Source organism: Erigeron canadensis, chromosome 4 (assembly GCF_010389155.1).
Source record: "Erigeron canadensis isolate Cc75 chromosome 4, C_canadensis_v1, whole genome shotgun sequence".
Lineage (NCBI taxonomy): Eukaryota > Viridiplantae > Streptophyta > Magnoliopsida > Asterales > Asteraceae > Erigeron > Erigeron canadensis.
The window spans coordinates 36,632,698-36,655,670 of record NC_057764.1 but is presented as its reverse complement, the minus strand read 5'-3'; the positions used below and the strand labels follow the sequence as shown (position 1 = coordinate 36,655,670).

The 22,973-nt window shown below is 33.0% G+C and overlaps 3 protein-coding genes and 1 non-coding gene across 4 annotated transcripts; all 4 read left to right on the top strand.

Annotated features, from left to right (window-relative positions):
* The first annotated feature begins 1,393 nt into the window (after positions 1 to 1,393).
* Positions 1,394 to 4,319, top strand: LOC122597511. Its single transcript, XM_043770101.1, has 3 exons — positions 1,394 to 2,259; positions 3,752 to 3,863; positions 4,203 to 4,319. The coding sequence occupies exons 1-3, from the start codon at positions 1,394 to 1,396 to the stop codon at positions 4,317 to 4,319; spliced, it is 1,095 nt and encodes a 364-aa protein (XP_043626036.1).
* A 9,187-nt stretch (positions 4,320 to 13,506) lies between these two features.
* LOC122597785 (gibberellin 2-beta-dioxygenase 1-like) lies at positions 13,507 to 15,957 on the top strand. Its single transcript, XM_043770354.1, has 3 exons — positions 13,507 to 13,910; positions 14,021 to 14,375; positions 15,599 to 15,957. The coding sequence occupies exons 1-3, from the start codon at positions 13,507 to 13,509 to the stop codon at positions 15,851 to 15,853; spliced, it is 1,014 nt and encodes a 337-aa protein (XP_043626289.1). The 3' UTR covers positions 15,854 to 15,957.
* A 1,655-nt stretch (positions 15,958 to 17,612) lies between these two features.
* On the top strand, positions 17,613 to 21,059 carry LOC122596465 (tyrosine--tRNA ligase 1, cytoplasmic-like). The gene is made up of 11 exons (XM_043769045.1): positions 17,613 to 17,688; positions 17,818 to 17,919; positions 18,038 to 18,194; positions 18,458 to 18,741; positions 18,816 to 18,909; positions 18,998 to 19,103; positions 19,182 to 19,264; positions 19,642 to 19,787; positions 19,922 to 20,027; positions 20,170 to 20,229; positions 20,669 to 21,059. Exons 1-11 carry the CDS (start codon positions 17,627 to 17,629, stop codon positions 20,687 to 20,689), a joined length of 1,221 nt encoding a protein of 406 aa, XP_043624980.1. The 5' UTR covers positions 17,613 to 17,626; the 3' UTR covers positions 20,690 to 21,059.
* Positions 21,060 to 22,603: 1,544 nt separating this feature from the next.
* TRNAE-CUC lies at positions 22,604 to 22,676 on the top strand. Its single transcript has one exon. It is a non-coding gene; the product is annotated as a tRNA-Glu (tRNA).
* The last annotated feature ends 297 nt before the right edge of the window (positions 22,677 to 22,973 follow it).

The window sequence follows — 22,973 nt, the reverse complement described above, 5'->3', positions numbered from 1 at the left end:
CAATAATATGTTCTATCATATATATATATATATATATATATATATATATATATAATTAATAATAAATTAAGTTTAATGTAAATATATCAAGATCTTAATAGTAATTTGACTAATTGTAATATTTTAATATTAATAGAGACAGTTGAATTTATGACTTATTAACCAATTATATCGCTCGATTTCATCAAATTGACACTCGATGATGTCACCATTTAGTTTTTTACACAATTTTATTTAATTAATAAAAAACAAATAACTAAAATAATTATTTTACAATGTTATTAAAATTAGTTTCTAACTACAAAGTCCAGCTTTCACACAAGAATAATTGTACATCGCAGTATCTCGAGTTAAGTCGAGAAGGGGCTCTAAAGTGTTAATATGTGACAAAGATGAGAAGAGAAAAGACATTACAATAAATTTCGTCTATAAAAAAGTCTTTCAACTGCCGAATGAGGGTATATGCTTCCAATATTATTTTTTTACATTGGTTTTCTTTCTATTATCTTAACATTTTTGACATTTGAATTAAACACATAAAATCTACATATATTTTTAACTTTGAACTTATAAGCTTTTATGAGTTACATGTATTAATATCTATTTTTAATAATGTCGTAAGCCTCGTGTCCAGTATTGGACACGAGTCTAAAATCTAGTTATCAGACTAAATGACTAATAGTTCATTCGCTTGGCTGAAAAAATATGTTGTAAAATATAATTGGATCAACAGATTATAAAAAGGCTCCATTTACTTTAAAACAACCTGTAAATTATTAAATATATAAAAGAACGAGACTGTATGTTTAGGGTGAATACATAGTATGGTACATGATATACTAACTTCGGTTGGGTGAAAGAGTTGCGTCGTAAACCGAGACTATACTACTAACATGGTTCATAAACTAACATGGTTCATAAACTAGTCGGCTTTTGATATGCCCTTCTAACATGTTTACAATCTGTAAATCCGTTTAGAAATTAGAACTACCAATAGAACAGTTATCTATAATCTATTTACACTCTCTTATTTTTTTTATTCATTGATTTAAACATCTCTATTTAATATACCTATAAGGGGAGAGGAGTGGCAAGCGGCATCCAAATGGCATGGCCATGCCATCGAGGGAACACCGGCGCCAATAGCTTGGCATGAGGACGACATGATGGCTGGCGGGATTAAAGCCCGTTGCGGGTTGAAGAGAATATGGCCGTTGGGGGGAGCGTGCATGGTGGGGTCCAGCCCACTTTTTGACCGTTGAACACCCATTAAAAAAAATAAAAATTTTCTTACCTCTTTATTTATATATACACTTCATTTTTAACCCAAAAAATCACCAAACAAAAACATATCTTCACACTTTCATCCAAAAAAACTCCACATTACTAAAAAATGGATTCCTCTTCTTCATCTTCTTCATTTTGTGTTCCACCGGAGTTAGACGATTCGTCTACGGGGAGTATTTTTCAGTTTTTTAATAAAGTGTACGCCGAGCTTGAAGATACCGGCACCTCTTCCGACACTCGGAGGTATATCGATCGAGACCGAGAAGAAGCTCACGCGATACTAATGCGTGACTACTTCGTTGAAGACTCAAAGTTTGACGAACCATTTCTTCGTCATCGTTTTCGCATGAGCAAGAGGTTGTTTTTGAAGATTGTTGGTGATATTGAAGCAAACTTTAGTTACTTTCAAGAGGGGTACAACGCACGGGGTAAAAAAAGTTGCACCGTTCTTCAAAAGTGTATATCGGCGATCAAGCAACTGTCTACGGATGAACCTTCAGACGCATATGACGAGTATTTATGTATGGCTGCAAAAACAGGACGCGAGAGCATGGAGTACTTTTGTTATGCGGTCGTCAATTTATATCAAAAGGAGTTCTTACGTAGGCCGACATCTCATGACGTTGCTCTCATCACACAAGCTCATGAAGAAAGACACCACATTCCAGGAATGCTTGGTAGTCTTGATTGTACACACATCGAATGGAGGATGTGCCCTAGACACTTAAAAGGGCAATACACGAGGGATGATCACAAGGTACCTACTATTATGATTGAATGTGTTGCTTCCTATGACTTGTGGATTTGGAATTCGTTTTTCGGTCCTGCTGGATCGAACAACGATGTCAATGTTTTGCAGCAGTCGCTGTTGTTTCAAAACGAGCGTAATGGATCCGCCCCAGACAGTTCATTTAGCGTAAATGGACATGATTACAAGCGCGGTTACTACCTTACCGATGGAATCTATCCTAGGTGGGTTGCGTTTGTTAAAACTTATCCTCATCCAGTGGAACAAGATGAAAAGAAATTTAAAAAGACTACAAGAGGCTGCAAGAAAGGATGTTGAGCGAGCGTTTGGTGTTCTCAAGGGAAAATGGAAGATCTTGGACCGTCCCTTCCGGCTATGGACAAAGGAGAAGATCAAAAAAGTCGTCGCTGCGTGTACTATACTACACAACATGATCATCAAAGATAACGGGCGGGCAATATCACCGGTTCATATTATGGATCCACCAGTGCCAAGAGTTTATAACCCGGAAGCAAACCGGGAGATAATGGACGAGAACGTGCATCATCGGCTTCGATTCTCACGGCGCATGTATCGGCTTTAGACTTGTTATTCCTTGACGATCCAGCGATGCAGCCACCATCAGTTGCGAGTTTGATTTAATTGTCTTCATTTTAGAACTTTAGAATTTAAATTTATGTACTTTTTAATTTATGTTTATGTAATGTTTAGTTTTAATTTTAATGAATGTTTAAGTTTTTATTTAATGTTTGATTAAATTAAATGAAAAAGAAAAATTTTTTTTTGAGAGGGATGGGAAAGTCATGAATGCCATTAAAAATGTTTGGGAGGGAGGGTTGAAAAAGAAAATTGAGTTGGAGGTATTTGATTGGTGGAATTTGGGAGAGATGGGAATTTGGGAGTCATGACTCCTCTCCCCCTAATACCCTTAAATCTCAATCACTCATTTTTTTTCTCTCCTCCATATTCCTCTAATTTATTAAAAATCTTTTATCTCAAAAATCGTATATCGATAAATTATAAAAATTGTATGGGTGTTCTTAAAATTTCATGTTATTTCATTAGAGATGTCATTCGATATACTTTTGACGAATTTTTAAATCCGAGAACGGAACCCGTATGGCTAAGGCATTTGGCTATCACACCCTATGACTTATCACCTCCTATGATTTATCACCCCCACCAACTCACCGGCGCATTGCGCGGATCCTACTGTTCGTATTCTCGTAATGCATAAAGGACCGTCTTAAAATTCTACGATTTTAATAACTTCTTAATTACAAAAAGCATGTTAGGTGTCAGCATATATCTACTCGTCTCTAATAACTCCTTTATTTGTAAATTGTAAGCTTTTCGTGCACATGGATGGCAAAGAAACCCCTACCCGATGGGGAAATCTGAAACCCGGCATTTTATGCGGGTTTAGGGCCGGGTATGGGGATCATTATAATATTTTATACCGGGTTCGGGTCCGGGGACGGTTTTTAATGAAAACCCGAATACCCGACTCGTATATATATTAGTTATATAATAATAGTATGTTTACATCTTAAGCGTATTCTTATCGGTACACAACTGAATCAACAAAATATTAAGTTTAACACTTAGAGCTTCTCAAATTTACATACAAAGTTACCTTTTAACTTTGTTGATGACGTGATGAAGATGTTGCTGTAATTCATGAATCATAATGCACATATAATATTTGCTCCAAAGTCACTCGGTAGCTTTTTGCATTATTCCAAATGTTAAGAACAATCTTGATTTTGAAAACAATAATACTAATAACGGATATCCGATTACCTGTGGGTTTTCCTGTTACCCGACGGTAAGTAATTAAAGCCGGTTATTTTTGATCGGGTCTGGGATCATCTAAACCCGGCCCATACCCGACCCGTTGTCATCCATATCCGTGCATAAACCATATATACGAATTATATGCCCCGCAATGCAACGGTGATGGTGATAGTGATGTTAAAAAATTTCCATAAAAAGTAATAATTGATGTTAAAAAAGGTAGTTTAGCTATTTTAAGAGGAAAATCTATAAAAAGGTAACCTATTTAATCAAAATTCCTATTAAAGGTAACCTATTTTGTTTTCGTCTATTTAAAGTACCCTATTTCCAAAAATTTCCTAATAAAGGGTATCTGGTTTGTATTTGACAGACGAGCATGGTATCCGTGCAATGTGGCGACGATGACAGTGACAGTGATGTGGTGGTATCGACAGATGGTGATGGTTGCGGCGACCGTTTGTGGCAGCCGATGCGTCAAGTGGTGTAGGTATTTGATATAAAGATATTTGATTTAAAAGTGTAATGAATTTTTTTTGAAAGATAATGGAATCTGTGTAAATTAATTTATTAAGGGTAAAATGATAATTTTGCATGTTTCAAAAATCTTAACTTTTCAACATGAGGTATAACTTTTTTATAGCAGTATAGATATAAAGCACGTATTCACCCTTACCGCTTTCTAACACACCCCAAAAAAAAAGAGAAAAAAAAGAGAAAACCTTATACCTAAAAGGTCCTTTATTTTCACTATTTTTATTATCTTCACTTGATGTACTTATAATATCTAATGAAATAACTTTATAATATCTAATTTTAAACTATGAATTAATTATATTATTTTATTTAACATCAATAACCTTTATATTAATGGACTATGCTAATCGCTGTCACCACCATCACCAACAGCCAACATTACCACCAATCGTCACCGTTACTACTAAACCGCCGCTACCACCATAACGACGCACCAAACAAAACTAATATATTACAACAGATATGTTACTCCCTCCGTCTTATTTTAATTGTCTTATTTTGTATGGTCAAGTCTTTTTTCTTCCGACTTTGAACGTAAATATCTTTGTTTATATTATATATTAGTTGATGAAAGTTATATCAATGAAAACTGCATTTAAAATTCAATCAATTCATATATGTTATATCAAGTGTTATATAACACGAATAAATATATTTGCGGTCAAAGATGCAAGAAAAAGACTCAAAAAGTCAAAATAAGACATTTAACGGAGGGAATAGAACTAAATAATTTCCCTCAAAAACAACACAATATAGAAAAATGTCACAACAAATCAGCCCCAATGCCATTTTAAAAGAATATACCAAACAATTATAGATTTATAGTACCTCAATTAACACCACATGAACAAGACCCATGGATGAAAAAGCCAGCAAAGAAAGACGTCTTAATCACCTATTACATCTGTACAACTGTGATCCAAGGATCCAAGCTAACAACATTGAAGTCAATTAAGGGTAAAGGAGGAGTCAAATTCTACATTTAGATGTCATCATGATTGTACAAATTACTACATTACACATATCTATTGTAAATCAACAATTAAAGAAACAATACCAAGAGATACGTGGTTCGAGCTCCGCATACTACCCAATTAGATGTTATTATGGTGTCTCGAATGCTAACTATTAACTGTTAAAAAAAGATAAAGAAAAAAAAGAAAGAGACAACTCAACTATACGAAAGGGTGTGGATACATGAATGAGTTTGATATCTATTTCCCACATGCAAATCCACCGAATACACACTTATTTTCATCGGCTACACTAAAGTAACATATCGAGTGTTTGTAAGGTATCAATATATGTCTGAGTTATAGAGCTTGATGTTTGCAACGAGACGATGACGACCCGTGCAATATATTCGATACAGAAACAATTGGTATGTTTAGTAAGAAGTTTTAGGAGCTTCAAGCTTTTAAGAAAAAGCTCTTATGCAACAAAAATCCTTGTTTGATTGGAAAGCTTCGAGCTGTAAAATTTAGAGAAAAAGCTTATTTATGAGACGCAGTACTCCTAGCGTTTAAAGGAGCTGGAAGCTTTTGCTTTATGAATTTACTTTAATATCCTTTGTGAGGGCAAGCAGCTCGTCTGCTTAATTCTTTCTCTCTTGCTAAGTTGATATCCTTATAACAAAATTCATCAGATTGTTGTTATACGTGGTTAGAAGTCAACACAAGAATATTATCTAGCTACATATCAATTGAAAGTTTTATACCAATTTTTTATTTTATATACATGTAAGAATTAAGTTAATTAGAATTTTTTTATGTACTTCATATATATTTGAAAATTTTTATATGTGTATAGTATATTTTATCTGTCTATTTTTGAGATTTTACACAATTTATTAAAAGTTTCAGCTACACTGCCAAACACCTTATATATTTTAAAAGCTTCAATCTACCTGCTTTCAGCTACAGTTATAAGCTATCAGCTATCAGCTTCCAGCTACAGTTACCAGCTAGTTTTGTCAAATATACCCAATGTATCTATCATATATAATACGTTATTATACAGAGTTTAGCCCTCTAAATATTCAATCTTGTAACAATCTATCTATAATTTATAATACTCTATTGATAGAACATATTCTCAGTAAAACCTTTTAAGTAATTTAAACGCGTATTAACAAAGTTTATTTTTTTCCTTCTTAAGGAAAATAAATTTCATTGATAGTGACAAATTAAAATTTTCAAATCACCAAAAAACTCCATAAACTAATGCGTAAGACATGCATACCAACTAATTAAATGCCCCCCTATAAAAGACATACCAAGCTACATTAATTAACAATTGTACCTCGGCTAACTATCAATAGTCAGTTTTGGGTTTTTTTTTCCATATACGACATTAGAAAAACCTCATTTTATAATGATAAAGTCTTGTATATACCATAGTGTTTGGGGTAGAATTGCACTATTAGGATCCTGAACAAAATTAACACTTTAGTCATTCTGTAAAAAATACGTAACAATGTATAGAATTATAAGATCCTAGATCCTACTAAGTTCAGAGTTTCAGCTCACATTGCATCGTTATCCTGATACATTGGTATCTTGATATCTTCAAGATCTATGATTCTACTAACAAATATATGTCCAGTGTGTCAGATATTATTTGCAGTTCTAAAGTCAAAGACGTGTTACACAAAGAAAACGTGTTATAACGGATAGTCTATCATTTCCTCCACGAGAATCGAACTTGACAACAGATTTACTTGATGAAGAATCACTCATAACGGTCATATGTGCCATTTCTTCAACGTAGAGAGCAAGTTCAGGGAGATCCCAGATATTTCAGAAATATGGTTCAACGTCTAGCACTATAAATCGAAGAAGCCAACGAGCAGAAAAGGGCATGCTATCAATCACTCATCAACAACACTGAAAAAATACACATTCTGCAAATCATCAATCAACTCATCGTTCAAGCAACCATAATTTAACTAAGTAGCAATTGTTATTCACTCATTCAATTGTTATTCATTCTTTTTGTTGTAATCGTTCGCAAACAAGAGTAATAATAAGAGAACAGCTGGAGGGTCGATTGCATCTTCCCAGGGTTTTTTACCTAAGATCACTTAACTGATCAAGGGTTTTTTCTCGTCAACAAAATTCTGATGTTATTATTCTTTACCGCATTTTCTTTATCACATTACTTAAACGCTTTAGTTTTAATCTGTAGTACTTTACTTTATCTTCAACCATTTTCTTAATTACTCGAAGTATTTCTATTTCAAAGATCTTCTTAAAACTCTTTTTAAACGTAAACTCATAGTTTAGTAATTTTTGTTAAGAAAACTTTCCTTTTATATTAAAGATCCTTTAACATCAAACCCCACTTACAAATCTTCGGTTCTTGAGTTGTCTAAAATCCTTTCTAAAATTATCTTAGGTAATTTTTGACCGAAACACATAGACAACAAGATATTGTCATATTGATTATGAGCCGTTACAAGTATTCGGAGGGAAAAACCCCAAAGTTTTTCATCTTTAAAGATCAAACTCAAGATCTTGAGTAAAACTGTGAATGCCTCTAACCCGCTAGGCTAGACTTCATTGACAAAATGTTCTTGGGCAGGGGATTTTCCAGAAACAATCAGATTTCCTCTAAATTGAAAATGAATATTTAAAGAAGGAATGTCGTTCAACCCAAACACCTTGTTTAAAAAATGTAGCACCTTAAAGTTTACACATTTGGGAAAAATAAAAGCTAAGAAAGGCGTCTTAGTCATCTATAATAAGACATTGAGATCTATACAACTGTGATCGAAGTTAACAACATAAAGTCAAGAAAGCGTAAACGAGAGAAACCATTTCTATGTTTTGATGTCATTTATCATTTATAAAACCAATCTTATGCTTCTTTTTTTTAATTTTATATCATAAGTATGGTTTTCTTCTGAATCGCACCTTGTGACAATAATAATCAAACTTAACCAAATGTAATTTCCATTGGAAATGCGGAAACTGACCAAATCTAATTTTGAGCTCATAATTTCGAAACTATTGCTAGATCATAACCATAAACAGTGTGCACTTGGCTTAGTTATATTTTTTATGTTATTCTTTTTAGAATAAAAATGGATATAGTAATTTACATAAAAATATATTGCAAATGGGTAATAAGTTGTGCAACTACTTTTTTTTTTTGTATAACATAAATAAGACGTTATAAAACTACATTCATCAATCATGAAGTCATAACATTATTATGTATAACTTGTTGTTGGACCCTTTTAAGTACTATATTTGGAAGAAAAAAAGAAAAGAAAAGATTGAAAAGAAAAGGTAAAATAAACATTACAAATCATTATGAGAAATGCATGGTAGTTTGCTTTAATAAGAACCATAGAATAGGGGCTAATAGTGCAAACTTTATTAAGGATGAAATAATAGGCTCGTATATTTTAGAGTTAATTTCACAAATCGTCCTTATGGTTTTACCAAAAATGCAGGTTTCATCCTTTAACTTTCGAAATGACACTGGCAATTATTTATTGGTGGATAATGGTTAAGTTTGATCCTTTATTTTAACGGACATATAACTAAGCAGTTAAGTGTTCTCATGTGCGTTACACGTGAGGGCAAACAAGTCAATTCTATTGCTAAAGGATCATAGCAGATATATTTTTTCTTTTACCTTTTACACTAATGTATCTTGTAGCTACAACAGATATATATGTATCTATTTATATTATATAATCAAAATCTATAGACTACAAATGATTTTGTTTTTCTTCTCTTTCAATATATTCAAATCTAAAATACATATATACTCACTTGTTTGAAGTCATCGTAATAGAAATCACATAACCAATTAATACCTATTGGATGGGATTTGGTATAAATCACATCACAAACTAATACCCATTCGAAATCACATAACCCTTTTTTTTCCCGTGCCTTCACTTCCCCACTTTTTCCTCCCTCCCTCTCTACCCAACCACTGTAGCGATCACCACCATAAAATTTATCCTTTTTTTGGCCGGAGACAACAAAGGATTAGAAAAAAAGAAAAAAAGAAACAAGATTGATAACGGTGGTCGAAAAATCACCACTGCCAGTGCTTCCTTTGACAACCATCGCCACCAACTACCCCATTTTTCCGGCCAATTGGTTTATCGTAGCAACCCCTCACCATCAGATCTAGATATTTTGAAAGTCATAAATCAAACACATGTATACAAACAATCCTTATAAAGTTTTTCTTTTGAGATCGAGATGAAGTCACCAAGGAAGAAGAAGAAAGAGATAACAGGGTGGGTTTTTCCATGGTAGGTTTTTTATTATAGTGTTTCCGGCGAGATTCATTTTCGACATAGTGCTAGTTCATAAGTCAAATCACATCCAAGATGATGGTGTGGGAGATTCGATTCCAGCGAGCTTTGTTGCAAGGGGCGATCTATACACATCCATATGTATGTGAATATATGTATCTATGTGTGTGTATAATTCTGTGTGTATATGTGGCCATGAATGTGATATAGATCCAAATGTATAAATGTATGTATTAGGGATTGTATCAAGTTTTGTCCTTACGTGTGAAATGACATATTTGACCTCATGTGCAAGGCATGTGAGCAGATTTAACGGCCCGTTAAAACTCAATTAAAATAAAGGATCAAACTTGACCATTATTCACCAATAAAGGATTGCCAGTGTCATTTCGAAAGTTAAAGGATGAAACCTGCATTTTTGGTAAAACTATAAGGACGATTTGTGAAATTAACTCTATATTTTAAAAGTCCAACTTTTGAATATTGATGTTGAAACTCTTATATAGTATTTATTATATGTAGATTTTTAGGTAAAATATACAAGTGTTAAAATAAAGGGCTAATTACTTGGAAAGTCCATCAACTTGTCATTGAAACCTTTTCTGGGTTCGAACAAAAAAAAGTTCTATTCGGGAGAAAAAAACGGCTAAAATCTCTTTAGTAGGGCTCCGTACAAGTTGCCTGTTAAAAATATTTTCCAAATCATTTTCTTTGTTTTTAATCTTATATATTGATGACATGTATATTCCATGTCACATAAAAATCATCATCAGTTCAATATCATAAAAACCTTAAACATAATCTATAATACAATTTGTAAAACAAGGACTCAAATCTTCATCATCACCTTCAAATTGTCACCAACAAACCGTAATCAAAATAAAAACATAATAAATAAAAACCCCATATATATGTGTATAGATCTATGTAAGTGAATTCAAACTCACTTTCATCTCACACCGATCACTGTGCGAATTCAACACCAAACAACCACGGGGATGTCTCCGTCGTTGTTACGCCATCAATAGAACACCACAACGCTACCGCCACTCCCCACATCATCACCTTCATTATCAAAACCTAATAACTTTAATCCCATCAAAGTCGTTGTTGCCCGTCAAATCTGTTGGCTGGCGTGATGATGGTGGTTCGGAAAGTTGTTGTCTTCCAATCACCACCAATTCCAGCCGATACCACTGTTACCATCATTTGCATCCATCTTCATATGCATGGATATATATGGGTATATGTATAGATAGAGATCTCAAAGGTATATATATATATATATATATATATGGTAGGGTTAACGTGAGAACCACATATATGGGGAGAACCGTGAGAACCACTAGTTTCCCTCATTCTTTTTTTGTGGTTTTTTATTTTTTTAAAATTTTTGTTTTTCACTTTTTCAACTTTTTTTTTGTTTTTTATTTTCTTTTAACAAAAAATCATTCCAAAAAAAAAATTATATATATTTTTTTTTTGTAAAAAACCATATGGGTTACGCGTTAAGAAAACGTATGGATATGGTACGGGCGTTGTCCTACATCCGTTCTAAAGGGGTTGTCACCGGACGCATATGAGAATGGTATGGATTTGATAAGCGGCGATCCAAGGGATGATGACGGTTGTTACGGTATGGGCGTAGCCCTTAATGCTAATGGCAAAGCCCTTAAAGATGACTTTCCAATGGTTCTCACCATATATGTGGTTCTCACTTGATCCCTTCTCTCTCTCTCTCTCTCTCTCTCTATATATATATATATATATATATATATATATATATATATAGGGGACCCTTATTTTGAGAACCCATTTTTTTTAAAGAACCGCGAGAACTCCTAAATTTTATATTGGATCACATGTTTTTTTTTGTTCATTCATATGTGAGATGTTATAAAAATATATGTTGGAGAAGAAATTTTTTTTCAAAACCTTATATATAGCCATTTGTCATATGTGAACAGAAAACGTGAACAAATTCATTCATAAGTTTATAAAAGACTACTTTGAAGGTTTCTTAAAAAATTTTATTCAACAACATACATTTTTATATCATTTTACATGTGAATGGACACCAGACACATGTGAACAAACATATAAAGTAAGGTTCTCAAAATAAGGAAACTATATATATATATATATAGATGGATTTCAGATTTCATGGATATATATGGGTGCATGTATGGAGAAAGGATTTCAGTGGCAAATTGGAATTCCATTTATTATGCCAAGAATTTTAAAATTATCTCTTTTCTTACTAGTGTTAGATGAATAGATAATAGTTGTCTTTTTTATGAAAAAAAGAATAACTTTTGATTTGATGAAAAGGGGATTCAGCTGGAAGTTGAATGTTGGGGAGATGCAAGTGTTTTCTATTGTATCAAATTTATAATTTTTATTAGGTTGTGTGTTGAAAGTTTTAACCGGCTAACTAGAGTCCACATCAGCTTTAGCAGGTCACGGTCTCATTAAAGAAATTTTAGCCGTTTTCCTTCCTCTGAATCAAACTTTTTTTTGTTCGAGCCCGAGAAAAGGTTTCAGTGACAAGTTGAGGGACTTTCCAAATAATTAGCCCAAAAGTAAACAAATAAAATAATAAGGTTTTTTTCATTGAAAATCATCGTACTTCTCAATTAAAAGGAAAACTTGTGAACTTTTTAATTCTCACAACGTGTTGGATTATATGAAAGGCAAGAAATGACGTCGTTTTCTCCAACAAGCCGGCATGCCCAAGATGGATTATGGAAGAGATCAAAGGCACTAGTTTGCTTTGGATATCATCTATAGCCAAAATAACGGGCTTAGACGGGAAAAAATGGTGTTCTTTTGATTTTTAATTTTTGTATCTTTGTACTCTTAGCTTTTATCAATAAAATTTAGCCGTTCAAAAAAAAATATATATATATACACTTGTGTTTCATGGATTTTCATGTATCAACTTTATAATGATCTAACAATCAAGATTTTATCATATTTATTTTACTTTAATACTTGTTTCACCCCTAGATATGTAATCCTTGTACATTTACTACTAAACTTTTATTTATACTTGTTAAAGTTTATTTTTTTTTGGTTAAAAATAAAAATTTGGATATCTATTTTGGGATATTACAAAATACGAATTTTTATATTTGGAAGCCATTTATTGAGAGAAAGAACCCCATAACCATCTAGACAAACATCCTCATCAATATTTGTTTAATTAGAAAGAATATAGAAAATTATGCAGGTGACTATAACTTAAGGTCTTTTGATTGGTTGATTGGTGATCCAAGATTTTGATAAACATTAAAAGAAAATGTCAATATAATATACACCTATTTATACAAATAAATAATACTAAAAGGGAAAAGTGAATATAAGACTGCCTGACATCTAAGTTAGGTGTGGAACCTCTCACATACTAATTTTTAATATTTGTTGAATTTTAAATAAATCACATGGCTCACATTAATTTTATGTATTAAAAAAAAATATATAAGTATTACACACCTAAACTTAGATAACTAACAGCCTTATATTTACATCCCATAATAAAATGTATATGTGCAAAAAGTCATATGATTGACTAAAAATTTCCCACCTAGGCACCTATCTCTTTCCTTCACACAACAATATGTTTCTCTCCTCTCCTACAAATAGCCAACCAACTCTGCAATGCAAATGTGTTCTTATGCCTTCTTCTTCATCTTCTACAGTTCTTCTCACAAACACACACATACGCACAAACTCTGGCTTATAGTTAATAGTTATTTTTCATATTTCCAAAAAAAAAATAAATAATAATAATAATAATAATAATAATAATAATAATAATAATAATAATAATAATAATAATATAATAATAATAATAATAATGGTTGCTCTTTCAACACCAACAGTAGAACAATTCTTTGTGAAAACATGCAAACCAGTCAACCCTTTGACTTGTATAGATATACCTCTCATTGACCTTTCTAAACCTGATTCGAAACACCTTGCTGTTAAAGCATGTCAAGATTTTGGATTTTTTAAAGTTGTTAATCATGGAGTTCCAATGACACTTATCAATGAACTTGAATCTGAAGCCATTAAGTTCTTTAACTCCCCTCAACCTGTCAAAGAAAAAGCTGGCCCTGCTGACCCTTTTGGTTATGGTAACAAGAACATTGGTCGAAATGGCGATATCGGTTGGGTCGAATACCTTCTCCTTAACACCAAACCCGAATCCCATTACCATAAACTTTTATCCATATTTGAAGAACACCCAGAAAAATTTCAGTATGATTCTTGAATAAATTTCAAATCTTTATGACTTTTTATGCTAATCCTCTGTTTTGCTCTGTTTTTTGTGTTTTTTTTTGCTAAATTTGATTCGTTTGATCCTGCAGGTCACACGTGGATGAATATGTGACAGCAGTTAAGAATATGGCATGTGATATTTTAGAGTTAATGGCGGATGGTTTGAAATTGGAGTCAAAAAATGCGTTTAGTAAGCTATTGATGGATGAACAGAGTGACTCTGTTTTCAGGTTAAACTACTACCCACCATGTCCAAAACATCAAGAACATGAAATAAATGGTGGGAATTTGATTGGTTTTGGTGAACACACTGACCCACAAATCATTTCGGTTTTAAGATCAAATAACACGTCTGGGCTCGAAATTTGTTTAAAGGATGGCAGTTGGGTGTCTGTTCCTCCAGATTCTGAATCTTTCTTCATTAATGTTGGTGACTCTTTACAGGTAGATATATAAAGTATCTTAGAGAAAAATTTATATTGTTACGTTCAAAATCCATGATAAAACGTTTACAGGATTTTGAACGTTACACAATTACAATAGCAACGATATGTTTTAGCTATAGCCTAATGCTCTTATAGTATTAAAAGTGTAAAAATATGTCAATGAGTCCAGCTGGTTATCGAAACTCCTGGATGACAATTTTTTGCGGTTTTTCTTTTTGAATACTTGTAACGACATATGGTCAACATCTTGTTGTCTAGGGTTCGTGCAAGGATTCACCATTATATGGCGAGTTTTCCCTCATGTCGTATTCCAACGGAATGTTTTGAAAAAAAAAATGTAAAAAATATGTTTTATCACTTAGGCGGGTGGTCGGTTCAAATTTGAGTCCAATTATTTTGTTAGATATTCATAAGAGATGTTTTGAACATGTAACTTCAATGGAACATCTAAATGTCGCATACCACTTGTTAAAAAAGATAGTACGAGTAATTAGAATAACTCTTATATGATTAGTGTCTCAAGCATATTTGTTAATTTTGAAGGCCCTACATGTTGTATGAATAGTGAGATTTTAGAATGAAATAGTAAATCAGGAAAAGGGAAAACCAAACTAAATTTGCACATAAAATGTACCACACAATCAATCAGTTAACATCACTTTGAATATAATAGGGAAGGTCAAATGAGTACTATATATAGATTTCCTGTCAATATGGCATATTTGCTTTCCATGTCCTAATCAATCTTTTTCCCAACTTCTAAAAGTCACTTTCTGCCTACATTTTAGAGAAAGTAATAATATAATCATTATACCATTATTGTTCATTCATATGTGTATGTCCATCAATATATTTATTTATGATATCGGAATAATTAAAGATTTATAAATACATCACACGTACGTGTATCTTGTTCCTCCAATATATGTCAAATTTCATAAATCTAAAACCTTATGTTAACTTATAACAACAATGGTTGTCTTTTTAAAAGATTTCTTAGTATAAACAACGTTCGAGTGACGTACTATTGCCAAAGAATTGAATGAAAGATTCAAGTTTCAGGAATCTTTCGTGGGGAACTAGCCTACGACTACTCTCTGCACCTTTCGTATGCCTCTTAAAAGCTCCTAACCAAAGCCAATACAAGAAAAGGAAGCTAGCAAACCAACAATTAGTCATAATCGTCGATTACTTAACTTGAACGATATTTGTTTGTGATAGGTAATGACAAATGGAAAGTTCAAGAGCATAAAGCATAGGGTGGTGGCAAATAGTGAAAAAAGTAGGATGTCAATGATATACTTTGGAGGACCACCATTGAATGAGAAGATAGCTCCATTGGCATCACTCCTTGAAAGAGAAGAAGACAGCTTGTATAATGAGTTTACATGGTTTGAGTACAAAAATTCTGCTTTCAACACTGCTTTGTCCCATAATAGGCTGGGTCTCTTTGAGAAAATTTCTTCTAAAATATAGTTTTATTTTACTTTCATGTCTATACATATAGCATATTAACACCATATATTGTATTAGCAAAGAAACTCTGGGTTTCTGATGCTTTGGCTTGTTATACATATAGATTGAGTAGTATTTTATAAAAGATGGTTATTGGATTATTTCTGATAGTTTGTGAATGTAATCAAAGAGTAACCTTGAAACCAAAATATAATACACAGGGCAAGACGCGCGTGACAATCTTGATTCTTGACCCGTATATGCAAACAGAAGATAATTCGGGTTGTGTTATACACTGATACTGATAACTTACCTTGAATGTCACATAATATAACATGAATTCATTCAATATAATTGAATGCAAACATTCACTAGGATATAGCTCAATACCTTTAAATCTCTACATGCATGTGTTACTATTTTACTAGTATAATACCCACACAATATGACCGGACAAGTTTCTCTTTTTATTGATCTCGTACGATGCTTTTTAAGTGGTAATTTTTACATTTTCTGTTATATGTACATTTTGAAAAAATGTTTAAACAAACAAGTTGACCTTTATAGGAACCAAATTTGACCATCTAGTTTTATCAGCAACGGTAACGTTTGGTTCACAGAATTTGATAGAATTGGAATTGAATTCCATTCCTTAGCGTGTTTGGTTGGTTAAAGATGGAGGAATCACATTCCGTTGGAATGTAAACATTCCTTCATTTGATGGAATCTCCATTCCTTGGGGATGAGGGAAGGAATTTCATTCCGTCCCTCGCTTGAATCTTCAAAAAATCAAAAACATTCCGTCAAATTCCATTCCTTCAGATTCTAATTCCATTGACAGATTCCATTCCTTCCCAAAACATTCTGTGAACCAAACACGCCCCAGTGATCAATGTAACAATGTAAATCAGCAACAAAAAAGTCAGTTTTGCCAGCAGTTAAAGATTCCAAGTCCATTTGTTAGACTATCTCCAATGCTAAGAACGCCCTTAGGCGTCCTTGAGCTGCCACATCATATCCTTACAAATTCTTATACATCCTTACAATTCCTTCAAATCTTATAATTTTATCTCCAACCATACAAGCACCTTACATATCTTTTTACCTCCACTAATTAAAAAACAAAAAATATATTAGGTAAGGACAAGTAAGGGCATGCCGTTAGGTAGGGGCATTCTTAAAAAAATCCTTAGTTTTAAACAAACTTCAACAGCAAAGGATATCCAAGGGCGCCCCCATTGGAGATAGCCTTAGTTACATTACAAACCAACCTATTCGTTTACAAAGGATATATGACTATAATGGAATCAATTATTATTGTTGTAGGCAAGGCTTGAACAAAGGATATATGACTTTTAAAATATCCATCTTACCGCTCAACTAACTATTGTTGGTTTGTTAAACTTTCTTTCATTAAATATATGACCTTACTTTCCTTTGGATATAAATTAAAAATTATATATAACATACATCCATCAACACTTAAAATAACTACACTACCCTTTACATCAATAACGACTTTTACATTAATAACCACACCGTTAACGCAATCAATTTACGCCATCATTGCCGCATTGCGCGAGTACCTTTCTAATAATTAATAAGAGGAAAGGAGTGTTTGGCTGTTAGATGTTTGACTTTTTTTTTCTTGATGGTTAGAACTTAGAAGAAAAATAATAATTTACAATTAATAAGTTTGATAATGGGGTTAAATTAGTTTATATAAGGAAATATAGACCTTGGGGATCAAGTTAGTTCGAAGTTTGAGGAGTATATATAATAAATAAGCTCCCAATGTTTTCCCATTTCCCTCCCTCCAAAACAAAATACTTATACGAAGCTAGCTCATCCAACAGGTATTAAGGATTTGATACTCTTTTGTTGATTTGTTATTAAGGATTCATTAAAAGGTTTTTTTTTTTTTTTTTGGTAAAAAATAAAATAAAAATTGAGCTGCAAATAACTTCAAAATTGAATATTTGCAGTGTGGCACGCGTGCTGAAGATGTCAATGGAAGAAGAACTTGAATCACTTACCATCACCGAATCATCATCATCGAATTCTGCTACCACCACTACCACTACACAGTAAGTTATATATATATATATACATACATACAGACTTTTGAATATTGGGATTTATTGTTATTATGATTTATTTTTAAAGCACAAATTTAGAAATTGAGGATATATTGAATTGTTTCAGGATGATGACGATGAGTGTTGAAGAGAAGTTTCAGATAGTGAGGAGTATTGGGGAAGAATGCATACAAGAGGCAGAACTCATGAACCTTCTTGCTAAGAAGCCTCAGCCCATATGTTACGATGGATTCGAACCTTCTGGCCGAATGCATATAGCTCAGGTATTTTTACACCAAGCTCGACCTGCTTTTCGTATTCTACAATGCACTTAGATTATGTAACTATACGGGTTTTATGCTCATGGGATGTAACTCGACATAGTAGACTACTAGTAGATGGTTCTGTACCTTTTTGTTAAGTAGTTTTGGAAAAAAGGGAGGGACTTGTGCGTGTTTCTTGCTAAATAAGTTGACGTAATTCAAGGTGTTAGTAAGTTGCTTACGTGCTGTCGTTGGTGTTGTGCTTTGTGTTATATATCCAACAGGGAGTTATGAAGATCATCAATGTTAATAAATTGACTTCTGCTGGCTGCAAAGTCAAAATTTGGATAGCAGATTGGTTTGCTTTTCTAAACAACAAAATGGGTGGCGATTTGAAGAAAATTAAAACTGTTGGAGAATACATGGTTGAGATCTGGAAAGCTGCAGGAATGGATTTAGAAAATGTAGAGTTTCTTTGGTCTTCGGAGGAAATTAATTCAAAAGCCGATGAATACTGGCCTCTCGTTATGGATATTGCCGGGAAAAACAATATTTCTAGGATTAAGAGGTACGAGGATTATTTTGTTTAACATGTTATGGTAGCATGAAGATTTCATAAAATTGTGTTATGGATGGTTTTAGGTGCTGTCAAATTATGGGCCGGAGTGAGAAAGATGACTTGACAGCCCAGATATTTTACCCATGCATGCAATGTGCAGATGTCTTTTTTCTTAAGGTTCATATCTTTTTCTCAATGGTACATGAATTTATTAGATTTGATGAGTCATTGATTATATACCATATATATATTTTTGTTGGATTAGGCTGATATCTGTCAGCTAGGGATGGATCAGCGGGAAGTTAACATCCTTGCAAGGGAGTACTGCGATGACATTAAACGGATAGACAAACCTATTATTTTGTCTCATCGTAAGATTCTATATATTTGACTGACCTGTTATTCTTTTTGTATTATTGTGATTTCTAAACTCTGCTCTTGCTTTGCAGACATGCTCCCTGGATTATTGCAAGGACAGGAGAAGATGTCAAAGTCTGATCCTTCTTCGGCAATATTTATGGAGGATGAGGAGGTACGGTTTTGTTTGGCAATATGGCCGGGTTGGGTAATATCCCAAAATGACCGACATTTACCTTTTTATTCATATTGTTTGGATTTTACAATTGATTAGTGGTTTATATATGATACGAGTATATTGAAAACTATATTTACTATAATTTGAATCCATCTTTTTCTCATTAACGTCACCCAAGTTCGACCCATTAATATGCAAGTTGGTTGAAGTTTCCAATTTGCCACCTTTACCCTCAAGAAGTAAGGCTTGTCGTTCCACGTTTGTATTACCTTTTTACGGGAAAATTTTTTTATGATTAATCACACAATATAAGATTGTGCTGGTGACTTTTTCAATCATATAGTATTAACTGTTTGTGCTGATGAATGCCTCAGGTTGAAGTTATATCAAAAATAAAGAAAGCATACTGCCCACCAAGTGTTGTTGAAGGGAATCCATGTCTTGAGTACCTCAAGTACATTGTATTTCCATGGTTTAATGAGTTTAAGGTTGAAAGGCAAGAGATAAACGGAGGCGACAAGTGAGTTTTTGACTGCTAAAAACGTTGTGAAACTTTAACTTGCAATTTGATTGATGGCTAAGGGTTCTTGTCTTCTTGACTAATGGTATGCCTGCTGATACTCGTTTTTGTGTTATATTTTTTAAAAATATCAGGATATTTACCACCTACGAAGAACTGATTGTTGATTATGAGAAAGGGGACTTGCATCCTGGTGATTTAAAACCTGCTCTATCTAAAGCCTTGAATAGGATTTTGCAGGTATATATTTTCATTTTGTTAAATAAGATACTCTGCGTGCCATGAAATATCTTGCAAGGATACAAAACCTGTTCTAACGAAAATATCAATCGAGTATAGAGCATGTATTTATTAGTCTGAACACGACCTGTCTGTCTTGTAGCCTGTCCGTGATCACTTCAAAAATGATCAGAAGGCAAAGGATTTACTGAAGAAGGTTAAGGTATGCATTCTTCCATCGTTTTATATCTTACCTCTAATCTAGATTTTGTATCTCATGTACCGAATGTAGAGGTGGCAGAGTGGGTTAGGGAGATGTTATGATTTAAATTTGCGCTTGGGGCGCTTTTAACTTGTTTAAATCTATTTTAATTTTAGTATCCTGTTATTTTAATGAAACCTAGTTCAAACTATAACCTATTTGTAAGTAAATGGTCCCAAAATGCCACCTCTAACTGAATCCAAATAATTGGCTTTAATGGGAGTGCTATTGTGGGTGATTAACATTATTCCATATTTTTGTAACGACAAAATCGAGTTTGGTTCAGATTTTTAGTTCCATTGTTTATCAAATGAATTCAGTTATGCAATTCTACTTTATTTACATATATGTGGTGTGTGGATGGTGGATAGTAACTGACTCATATATATGATTGCTGCAGGGTTTCAAGGTCACAAAGTGATTAGCGTCTTTCCGTATAGTTGTAATGATGATATCTAGTTCGGTTCAGATATTTTGCTTCGTTGTATCAAAATGAATTCAGTTATATAAATCTAGTTTTTTCACATACTTGGTTGGTATTAGCTATTTAAGATTAATGGGTAGTAACATTTGAAATGCGGTATTGTTTGAACTAGTTGGGAGGAAAAGAGTCGTCAGTATTTTCTTTACACATCAGTGTCTTTTAGGTCATAGTATGAGCTCTTGTGTCTAGGAGTTCGAGTAATTGCTTCTATATTTTATCCACAATTTCCTCAACATATCTGTTGTGGACTGGTTGTAACCGACTGCGAATATGATGATTTCTGTGTGGTGCACTCCCAGTTTGGTTAGTCCATGTCTTTGATCTCAGATCTATATTTTAGCTAGAATTTGTATATATCATGGGTCATATAAGTCATAAATTCAGTAAACTGTAATTCCAAATTAACTTAAGGCATGTTTATTGCAACAATCTGATATGTTGCAAAAGCCCTTATTCGGCGAAAGTGGCCTTTCTCATGAACATCTCTCTTAATTATCCAGCTATTTTCATTGTTTCAGATAACTATTACGATATGCACTATTAGACATAGGTTAGTTTCTATATATTAGGCTTCCATAATATTAGTTTCCATGTATTAGGTTAATGCTACTCTATAAATATATTCTCTTGTAATCCCTATCAATAACACAACAACATAATAAGACAATTACAATTACAATAACCTACAAGGTTTATCATGCACAGAGACTAGTGCAAGAAAATGGTTTTCCAGTATCTTTTAGAAAGTTTTTGTAATTTCTAGCAATTTTTCGCAGTTGACAGTGTCTTCTTGTCGAGTTTTTCAACATGACTTGTATAAATGATATTATCAATGAAATAGTGATTGTTATTCTGATATTAATCAAATCTAAAGATAAAATTCAAGAGTTTCGTTTAGTACATACAGTTAAGGCAGGGTGATGGTGGTTGACGAGCTTTGGGTCATCTAACACCGATATAAATAAATTGTGTTTTTTATACTTCAGTAATATAACACTTTCCAAATATGAAAAAATTAAGAACTTGGACAAACATTTGCTTGATTTAAATGAATACTACTTGGCCTCTAAGCAATTAAGTATAGTTCCAGAATCTCTACTAGTATGCAAGTAAAGCTTGACACCATATGTCAAACACAAATTTTAGACTCTCATGGGCTATTAGACTGTTCAAAGGATTGTCCTTGAGAAGCCCTTGTAGCAATGAATGAATGATCACTGCTGAATCGTCTATATTGAATTTCTATCAACCCGATACTGCCCAACCAATTTCAACACTAGCCCATTGATGCATTTCTTGCTAACTCAAGAAGAAAGTATCAAGTTCAACCAGGATGCAACCTACACTCCATATATCTCATGGGTAAACAGATATTGTGATAATAAAGTAACAACCTAACATAACTACTGGGACATGAAAATAACGTGTTGACACAATCTCTGTCCATGTCGACGGTCATGTGACGTTCTAGTGTTCTACCAAAATTAATCGCCTCGACAGCACTAGATTTTGGAACTCAATATATTGGAGTAAGAACTGTCTTTTGTAGTCCTTGATGAATAGCAAAACTAGTTAATGATAATCATGATAGGAAAGAGATTAAAATGAAAGATCAAAAGGGCATTAGTTTAATAGATAAACCTTATACGTATTTGTGAAATAAGATATAACAAAAAGTCAATTTTACTGGAATGGAGATAACCTTATGTTTATCACAGCGCATACTTGTGTACCCCAATTTTGGTAGTATTGGTAAAAACTTTTCTCTGATTCACATTCAGTTATGATGTCTTTGGTAATGAAAAAACTTAATAAAGGGCATATATATTAAGATGAGATGTAGAAACAAAATCCGTTGTAGTCTAGTTGGTTAGGATACTCGGCTCTCACCCGAGAGACCCGGGTTCAAGTCCCGGCAACGGAACTTTTTTAACTTTGTGTTTATCTTTATCACTTTTTTGTCACCAATTTGTACATTTTTTCACTTTTTCTTACCAAGTCACAACATCAAATATGAACCATTAATGCGTAATGCCTTTCTATGATTGTTCTCAAACAATCCAACTTGATTTGACCAGTTCATGTAATATTGGATTTATCTCATCTGTACAGTACTCATACACGAGTATTTAGCATTACCCACGATCTTATACTCGTATATGTTTTTTGGAATTGCAAGTATTTATTACTTTAGAGTGAATAAGATCTTTTTCTATGCAAG

Coding starts and splice junctions, on each gene's coding strand:
- LOC122596465 (XM_043769045.1), top strand. CDS start 17,627: ATGTTTTCCCATTTCCCTCCCTCCAAAACAAAATACTTATACGAAGCT. Junction 18,742..18,815: donor AATATTTCTAGGATTAAGAG/GTACGAGGATTA, acceptor GGATGGTTTTAG/GTGCTGTCAAATTATGGGCC. Junction 19,265..19,641: donor TATTTATGGAGGATGAGGAG/GTACGGTTTTGT, acceptor TGAATGCCTCAG/GTTGAAGTTATATCAAAAAT.
- LOC122597785 (XM_043770354.1), top strand. CDS start 13,507: ATGGTTGCTCTTTCAACACCAACAGTAGAACAATTCTTTGTGAAAACA. Junction 13,911..14,020: donor GAACACCCAGAAAAATTTCA/GTATGATTCTTG, acceptor TTGATCCTGCAG/GTCACACGTGGATGAATATG. Junction 14,376..15,598: donor ATGTTGGTGACTCTTTACAG/GTAGATATATAA, acceptor TGTTTGTGATAG/GTAATGACAAATGGAAAGTT.
- LOC122597511 (XM_043770101.1), top strand. CDS start 1,394: ATGGATTCCTCTTCTTCATCTTCTTCATTTTGTGTTCCACCGGAGTTA. Junction 2,260..3,751: donor ACCGATGGAATCTATCCTAG/GTGGGTTGCGTT, acceptor TTTGCTCCAAAG/TCACTCGGTAGCTTTTTGCA. Junction 3,864..4,202: donor GGTTTTCCTGTTACCCGACG/GTAAGTAATTAA, acceptor TGTATTTGACAG/ACGAGCATGGTATCCGTGCA.